The 9844-nt window shown below is 40.3% G+C and overlaps 1 protein-coding gene across 1 annotated transcript in view; it reads right to left on the minus strand.

The window, feature by feature from the left end:
* ARHGEF25 (Rho guanine nucleotide exchange factor 25) overlaps positions 1-9844 on the minus strand; it is a 180800-nt gene that overhangs the window by 7136 nt on the left and 163820 nt on the right. The window contains exons 11-12 of the mRNA XM_018569766.1: positions 7992-8069; positions 5208-5399 (exon numbers count right to left, since the gene is read on the minus strand). Of these exons, the coding sequence (XP_018425268.1) occupies positions 5208-5399; positions 7992-8069 (270 nt within the window). The remainder of the gene's footprint in view (positions 1-5207; positions 5400-7991; positions 8070-9844) is intronic.

Here is a 9844-nt window from a genome sequence, read left to right on the forward strand (position 1 = left end):
TATTCAGTACTAGGTCAAATAAAATTCTAAAATATATTTGGTACCAAATATGTGTGAAATATTGCACATGTGTAATGCATATTTAGCACTTTCATGCAACACGTGCTGAGAACCCAGCAAAAGCAGCAGCTTTATGTAAGCTCAGATAACAGCTGTGTGTTGTACATGACATCTCAATTAATCTGTAATACAGACTGTCAACAAACATGCAGGAAATTCTAACCTCTGCTTTGTACATTGAGTGTCAAGAACGTGCAAAAGTCTGTTTATAAACTATAGTTTTGAGGCAAATAAAAATGATATAAACCATTGGTTTGTAAACTCTAAAATAAAAAAAAAATGAAGAATATTGGTCACAAACTATTAAACTTTAAATGGTTCAACATATGCATTGGGTTGTAATGACTACACAAGGGGGCCTAGATGGTCAGCAGTGGAAGAAAGACCCTCTTCCACCCTTAACACTTGCATCTCCTTGGCTTTCCCTCTCAACTGATGGACCTCCTTGTCCCTTTGGGTGCAGCACAGGGAGCCAGAGCAGGTAGTGAAATCCCCTTTGCAAGCAACTTTTCTATACGAAAAAAAGCAAAAATTCTACCATCAAAATAGTACGCCAATGTTGTGCAACTTCTGCATAAAGAACCAGTTGTTAACCTGGATATGTTACAAATCGCTAGAAGAGCTTCTAGTCTGGCCAAGATGTCTGTAATTAGAGGCACAATAATATAGTTATTGTTTCAACGAGCTGGTTTATTTGTTCTTTCTCCTAATAAATACACCGTTACACGGCAGGTCATGTGTCCATAAATATGAATTAATAGGCACGTGAAGTTAATAAACACTATTTTTAAATGTACAGTAAATGTATTATGTCTACTCAGTTCAAATCTGAAATAGACCTGGGAAATACTAAATGACACTCAGCATTAAAAGTGGGCCTGTCACTGTCTAGTAGAGATAAGGCTGAAAAGCAGGACAGTAAAGGTTAACATTCTAAGAGCGAATAAGGTTTAGGAAAGATACTAGAAAAAATTGGTACCCTTCACATCCAAGGGCAAAGCTGTGCAGTATTTTAGCTGTGCAGTATTTGTTTTCTGATTAGGCAGACCTGTGAAAGTTTAAAGCTGCCTGTGGCATTATTGAACTAATCTTAGATGTTATATTCACCTTCTAACCATCTTCTGCATCACTAATGTTTTTCTTTACAGTTAACTTTTGGAACTACAATCAGCAGCAAATGTATACAGGGGGAGGAGCCTTGGACAGCATATATGGACCTTGAATTGCACTGTAAGTTCCGCTTTACCCCACATTTTAAGGAAACCTGAGCTCGAAGAAATACGTTGGCTGCCATTGCCATCTTGTTTGCGAAAATGCTATTTGGTTGGTTGTCTCTGGCTTCAGTCCTCTTCGGTGTCATAGACCCGAAACAAGTATGCAGCAAGTAAAATCAGAACTCCCAATCTGCATACTTGTTTGAAGTCAAAAAATGTTTAAAGTGATATCAAAGCTGCATTTATTTATTTTTTAAATAATAGGCCCATACTTATAAAAATACTTTTTTTTAATTAAAAATGTTCAGTTCCTCATTCTCTAGTGGGCCCCTCCATAGCTCTTCCCCCGCCCCGTTCACAGGTGCCGCCATCAGCTAAGTGACGGCTGTGGAGGCATATGTGCGTGCATGTTCCCGGCCGTGCGCGTCCATAGACACACACGCCCCCTTCTCCGCCCAATAGGTTGATTGATGGCAGAAGGATAATATGGCTCCTCTGCCCTCAGTCTCCTCCCCCGCAACAAGGAAGTTCGGGACAGAAGATTGCTTCGAGGATTGGCAGTGGTGACAAGCGGCGCTGAGAGGTAAGTGTAGGGTGCCTAGGCTGGGGTACTGGCATAATAATGTTTTGGGGTAATGCTAACATGTGCCCTATTGATTCATGTGAAGTATGAATTTAATGATAACTCCACTTTAAAAAAAACATGCTGTCACTTACTTGACAGAATTCTGCCTTGGCTAATCACACAGTACCCAATATTATGTAGTTTTTGTTATCTGGGTATGCTGTTTGAAAGAAAACATGTGTTCTGTAGCATTTGTGGTTTATAACCTGTCTTAGATAACATCTTGCTTCTCCAGGTTCCAGGCAACATACTAATCGTAATACCTAATGCAATTTTATCCAGCAGTCTCCCATTGCAAACATCCCTAAGAGATAAGTAAAGAGTAACTCTCTGCATGCAGGTACTGCAGCAGCTCACAATAACCAAACAAGGCACATAACATGAGACCACTGTCATTTTACTGGTAATTATTATCCTAATACACATGCTGTATATCTCCTCATTTATCACAATGAAATCTGTACTCTATTTCCTTCAGCACCACTGGATAGCTTTGATGCATACTGTTGGCACAGTAGGACACACAACAGTAATCGGATCTTAGAAGCAGTAGGCGATAATGTATTGTTTGATCAACACTGGATGATAATCATTTGGCTGGATTGGCAAGGCACTCATTACAGAAAATGATTCAATAACATAGCCTTGTCCACACCTGCATGCACAATTCGTATAAAAACAAGGCGGTTAAAGCAAGACATGGTTTTTGGTTATTTGCAAGAAAACAATTCCAAACGCTGCAAGATCATGCTTTATTCTGACACAAGCAAATTATAATATGTGCTATCTTACAAACAGGTCTGTAGCTCTGAGTAACAGGCAACAGCATTGTCATCCTTACTGCGAAGACATCACTGAGGATGCCCCAGACATCAACCATAAATAAAGACCTCCAGATTATTTTCTGTGATGGGCAACGACACTCTCCACCCAGGCCCCATTCACAGCTGTACTTTGTGTAGTTCTGCCACAGTGTCATGTTTTCCTCAAGGATCATCATGAGAAATGAGCATAGAATTTACAATTTAGCCAACAGACCCTAAGGAGTATGTGCTTGAATTCTTAATGGTCAGTCCATCCAAAATTTAAATCTCACTATTTGGAAGACACTGGAGAGTAAAACCATCCAAACATCACTGGAAAACCCCAGTGGGATTGGCTCTTATGCTTGAAATCCTGCGTTTGCATATCTGCTGTGGCCATAATATGGTGGTCCCATTCTATTGGCTAGATTTTGTCTTTAAAGTGACGCTAAACTCAGGAGTTAAAGTGACATTAAACCCTCAGATTTTTTAACATATACCAATACTGTAATGTGTGCCTTACTGTAATCCATGGTTGTTTCCCTTCTCTTTGCTGCTCTTCCTTTTAAATCTGTATCTCTTCTCATGCTGGGCAGAACTTCTGTTGTGCAGCAGACTGCCTTGTCTCTGGAATGGATACATGGTGTCTGTGTGAAGGTTCACAGCCTGAGCCAGCACTACAGGAAGAGGCACTCAGCTGCAAAGGGACGTTCTCCCCAAGCATGAGAAGAGATACGGATTTAAAAGGAAGAGCAGCAAAGAGAAGGCAAACAACCATGGATTACAGTAAGGCACACATTACAGTATTGGTTTATGTTAAAAAATCTGAGGGTTTAATGTCACTTTAAATCTTAAAGTGCATTCAAATACCTTAAATAGTAACAAAAATGTATCTTATCTGTGTTTCACTCGGCTGTAGATCCTCAGATCATCCTTACTACTGGAGAGTGGCTAATTTGTTTCCCCATGGTGTGTGTAGTAAGGTAGTCACCGCTCCAAACTCACTCCCGTGATAGACTATAGGTTTAATACAAATTAGTAAACTAAAGGTGAGATTATAGTCTATCATGGGAGCAAGCTTGGAGCTGTGGCTACTTTACAACACACACAAGGACCATGGGGAACAAAAGTAGCCAGCCTCCAGCAGGAAGGACAGTGTCAGCATGAACTCAAAGATGACTGAGGATATACAACTGAATGAGGCACAAATAAGCTACATTTTTGTTAATAGTTTGGGTATGTGAATGCGATTTTAAGATTTAACTCCAGAGTTTAGTGTCACTATTCATTTATATTGTAGGGAATGCAACAGAAGATGCTGCTAAGAAAAGGTGGGTGGTAACATCCAAACTTCTAGGTGAACAGGAGCAGAGTTGGGAATTAGAGCAAGGATATCTCACAGCTTTATTATTTAAGACAAATATGAATCTAGAGAGTGACAACAGGCCCCAGCTAAAACCAAAATATCACTTTCAGATGGCTCATTTACTTTATTTGTAACAGCCTGGAAGAGATGGAAGCCTAGTACAAGTCCCCAGGCAGTTTCTTTAACACATTGTGTATTGCAGACAACTCTAGCAGTGTCAACAGAATACAGTACACTGCATTAGCTGTCTGCCTTGGAGATTTGTAGGCAAGTCTTCCACTAATTCCCCCCACCTATAAAAACACTATTGGGCATGAATTGCTAAGAAATCTGGGAAGATCCCACTTCTTTCCTGGTGATAAACAGATCAGGATCTTCAATACTAAATATTAAACCACCTCACTTGACGGTAACCTTTAGACTCCAGTCTGTTGGCTGGTTCCCCAGTCCTGAGAGGACAGATCATATCACATCTTATTCCTTGCAACAGAGATGAAAAATAAAGCTCCGTCCAAACAGTTAGGTATTCACAATTGTAATAAATGTGTGACAGCTGTTTCACCAGCCAAAAGATTTATAATTCTGTTCTCAAGCAGTAGTGGTTCTGCTAATTGGATTATGAATGAACATTATCAGACTGTAAAGGTCCTCTGTTTTCTTTCCTCCTCCTGTAAGGTGCCTAAAAATACCTCTCCACTTCCCAGTGCCTGAAAATATAATAAACCCATAGCATTGTGTAATGCAACTCAACCTGATTCACACACAATGTAAAAGCTTCCACTCCCACTCCCAGTCTGATGTCTGCAGGGGATTTGGGGAAGAGAGCATGAAACAGATTCCAGGAAGTCGTATTAGCTTTTTCCTAACACATGGAATAATTTGTAATGAATGCATATTTTAACTTATTGGCGTTTCTCAAAACTTAAAATCTGTAATTTACCTTTCCAATTATATGGAATGTGCATTAGAATCATTTGTTTAAAGCCTATTATGTAAAGAAAACAAGTAATAAGATTCCATGAGTTATTTTAGTGTTGGGTTAGAAAAGGTAAGCTAACAGATAATCACTGGATAATGACAGCATTGTAGTGTATAGTTTGTTGCAGTTATTGTGGCTTCAAAGTAAAGCCAACACTCACCTTGATGCTGTTTTTAAAGATGTACCCAGGCAATGAGAAGCCCTTCTTCCTGTCAATGGGTTCACTAAAGATGATGAGCTGCTCGAAGAGGAAGACCCTGCGTTCTTTACCCCGTGTCAGGAAACTGCACTCTTGTTCTATCACCATAAATGTGTCTTGCTGGAGAAGCTTCCCCTGAGCTGTGATCTTTCCCTAAACAAAAAACAAACACATGTTAACAGCTGTTAAGTCTTTACTTTAAGCTGAAACTCAGGCAGATATAAACCATACATCAATGAGTATGTATTCAATAATAAATTATTACATTTATTTTTTAAATACAAATAGTGTAAAGACCTAAATTTCACTTGGTATTAGCTTCCTGAGGTTCCCTTCATGGGAGCACTGAAGAGTTATGCTGCATGCAAATATGTTGACAAGGAAATTGGAAGAGAAAGCAGAGTGAGCAGAGTAATGATGCCATCAGCCTCCTGCTGCTCCTTCACTGTCCTATCAGCAGGGTAAGCACAGAGTAAGGACACCACTGTATAATTTTTACAGTCCATAACTGTAACAGAGAATGTATGCTTATCTGTGCTGTGTGGCAGAGCTGAACTGGATAATCAAAAATGCATATACCGTATATACTCGAGTATAAGCCGAGATTTTCAGCCCATTTTTTTTGGAGATGCTAAATCAGCAAAAATACATATATCCAATTGGTTTATTTGGCTATTTGCCTGGAGGTCAGCTTTAAAGGGTGGTTTAAACAATGTAAGTAAAGAGGGCTCAGTAAAACTAGTTGATCACTAAGGGCTTGTTTGCATGGCTGCTGGTGTGTGCTTGCCAGGACAGTGCCGATGAGCTCAATCAAGCTGCATCCTAATGTTTCGTTTTGTTTTTTTTGTTAGATCTTTATTGAAATGTCATTTGAAGTGAAGTGACATTTCACTTAGTTCTATGGGCTCACCATGGTGCGATGTGGTTAACTGTGTCTCACTGCGGTGAGCTTAAAAAAAGTACTGCTGCAGTTTTTTTAAGTGCACACCACCAGAACGCAGTGGAGAAAACCATCACCATCAATGACGGGCTCCATTGGAAAAAAACGGCCGACACAGCCCGAAGCAGATGTTGTGAACAGCAGAAGAGCTTCCCTTTTAATTTGGGTTTTACAATAATACAGAAAGCTTGGAGTTTAACTGATACCCTTTATTGGGTAACTTACGTTATTAAAGATGCACCATTCAGGATGCCTTAGATCCCTTCTTCAGGCTTTATACATTTCTCAGAGAAATGGGAAGCCCACAATTAAACAGGGAGATTAAAAAAAATCTGGAAAAGGTGGATCATGGATGTTGGGACAGAAGATGAAGAACCAAAATGATGAATAGAGGAGTCTAAGCTTCACTGACTATGGTCCGGATGTGTAAGAATAAGTATTCAATCAATTTGGAATCAAAGGCTATTGACTGCATTTTTTCCATATTCTCTCGTCTGGGTTTTGTGACAGTTATGAATACACGGATGAGGTTACCTCATAGAGACTTGTAAGTTTCAAATTCTCTGTGATACTTTTGTACCAGCAGGTCCGAGCCTGCGATATTAAGACTGAGAACACTTTTAAATAATCCACTAACCTGCGCAAGGAGTGCGTTATGGACCTATTGCTTCACAAAGTAATAGAAATTATATATGTAAGTCCTGTGTTTGAAATATTCATATTGAGTAATACCGCTGAGCTCGGCTGTGGAGGGTATGTTGTATGTGTCACCCACATTCAGTGAATTATAAATACCTTGCTTGAATTGAATTTAGCAAGCATAAGGCAAAGTGGGTTATGCCCACATGGATGGGTTAGCTATTAGGATTGATAAACGTATAACAAGTGTTGCACTTACAGTACCTGGGTATAGTAAGCTATGCCCTTACTGACTATGTTCCAACCTAAGTAACTGTCCAGAGTAGACATCCTTATTACTAATAATTTGAGGGGGAAAAGATATCTCAGTAATGCAACGTGTTTGTACAGTTGGCATTTTTGAAGAGCTTATAGCTGTCTAAACCATTTGACATTACACTGACAGTGGGAATCCCATTTGCATATATACCTGCAATCAGGAATGTAGAGCGACTTATTTGGAGAAAGCTTTCCTAGTATGCCTCATATTTTTATATTTATATTTATTTTGGTGTAGATGTTTGATAACTGCCAGCTACTGATTTATATATTACTATACATTGTTTGATATACATTGTACAGGGTCCTGCAGAGTGTTTTTCTGTCCTGGAGTTTGTCATAAACTCATAATGCTTTTGTGATTGTTATATAGTTTATATCCCCTGCTGAGATGTTTAATTTTTTGAGACTAAACATGCTTATAGTTTTTTTATGACACCCTCCAGAGGATTATTTGTATCCTTATAAAAGGTCATTCGGTCTGTAAGCATCTGTCACACTTTGTGAATCTAGTTTTAGGGACAGAGATAAAGTTATTTGAGGTGTGTTAAGGTTACAGGGCGGGTTATTGGTAGGGTTACAGGAGGATGAGTGTTAAGATACAAAATGTTTAGTGTTAGGGTAACATAAGGGATAGGTTGATGGTTGGGGTTACATCAAGTGTTAGGGTGAGGGAAGCCCTAGAGTAAAGTCTCACTCTCCACAGCAGCACTAGTCCCCCAGCACTGCAAACGAATGCTTTTTTCAGGTCTACGTCTCAAAAAAAAAACTGAATCAAAGCGCTTAAACAAGAAAATGTAATTTTAGTTATGTCTATGCCGTTTATTTTATAGTAAAGAAACACATACCTCAAACCCTTGCAGTCTGCCAAGGTTCATCATGTCGTTGCATCGTTTGGGAACAAAGCACATCACTTCCACAGCTTTCTGTAAACACCAATATTAAGCATGAGTATACAGGCAGGTAGATTCAAAACACTTCAAATTTATATTTTATCACAGAGAAATACACATCCCATAATCACCTGGTATCTGCAAACACATGTTTACAGTTGAAACTCCACATGTAGGTCATACATGGTCTGATAAAAAAAATCAGTGCAACAGATATGAATATAGCCTATGATATTCAGGCTGTGTAGGGGTTAACAGTTAAGTTATATCATAAATGCTCAGGGAAGCATGGAGAGATTTTTTTTGACACGCTGAAAAATCTATGGGAAAACAGATAGCATGGGATGCACCGATACCGATACTAGTAGGGATGTCCCGATACCGATGCTAGCATCGGAATTGGGCCCGATACAGGGCATTTTGACAAGTACTTGTCAAAATGCCCCGATGCATAGCGCCGAAGCTTGCGCTGTTGTTTTTTTTAACGTTACCTGAGCGGAGCGTCACTGCTGTGGGCTGAGCGGAGGAGCGTTGCGTCACTGCTGTGGGCGGAGCTCCAGGTGCGGTCCTAATGTAGGTGGCCGGCGACTGCCCAGAGGATCCCACTCAGAGCGCCGCCCACCGGAGCCCTCTTCGCCGACGATGTCCTTCAGTGCCGGAGAGCAGCGGCGAGTCAGCGCTGGTCCGGCGGGAGGAGTTCCAGGTGGGGTTCTAATTTAGCTGCCCAGCACCTCTGGGCCAGCTAAATTAGGACCCCACCTGGAGCTCCTCCCACCGGACCAGCGCTGACTCATCACTGGTCTCCCGCCGCAGTACAGTGAGTGATGGCAAGTGTGTGTGGGGGGGTGATGACGACGACTAATTGTAAAGCAGGGACTAATTGTAAATCTTTGGTCTCCAGTGTATAAGCAGTGTGTACCCTATATGTAATACATATAGGGTACACACTGCTTATACACAGGAGACCTTAGATTTACAATTATACTAACATGAATGTATTAAATGATCTGTATGTAGCCCTGTACTTTGGATCATTTAACCCATTCATGTTAGCAGAGGATAATTGTAAATCTATTGTTGCAGTGCACTCGATATGTACATGTACTATATACTACATATATCATGCACTGCAACAATAGATTTACAATTATCCCCTGCTAACATGAATGGGCTAAATGACCCATAGTACATAATATGTAGTTGTATTATGGATCATTTCACCCATTCATGTTAGCAGTGCAGAATTGTATATCTATTCTATCTGTACACATGTCCCGTACACTGCAGTAATAGATTTACAATGATCCCCTGCTAACATGAATAGGTTAAAGGATCCATAGTACAACTACATGTTATGTACTATGGATCATGATTTAACCTATTCACATGAATAGGTTAATTCATGATCCACAGTACATAACATGTAGTTGTACTATGGATCATTTAAAGTCACCTGTCCCTTTAATAAAAAAAAAACACACAAAAAAAAAAGTATCGGTAATTGGTATTGGCAAGTACATGAGGGGAAGTACTTGTACTTGGGCCTGAAAAAGTGGCATCGGGACATCCCTAGATAGTAGTATTGGAATTGATGCCGATACTAATATTTGGGCGAGTACTCATACTCACCCAAATGCTCCAATGCCTAGCCCGATACCTGAACTTCCGGCATCAGGAAGCCGGGCAGCGAGTCATTACATGCTGCCCATGCTTCCCGATTGGCCAGGAAGCCGGCTCTATGCTCCCTTGTCACTTGTGACAAAAGAGCATGGAGCTGGCTTCCTGGCCATTTAGGAAGCCGGGCAGGG

Source organism: Nanorana parkeri, unplaced genomic scaffold (assembly GCF_000935625.1).
Source record: "Nanorana parkeri isolate BGI_ZX_2015 unplaced genomic scaffold, ASM93562v1 scaffold35, whole genome shotgun sequence".
In the NCBI taxonomy this organism is placed as follows: Eukaryota; Metazoa; Chordata; class Amphibia; order Anura; family Dicroglossidae; genus Nanorana; species Nanorana parkeri.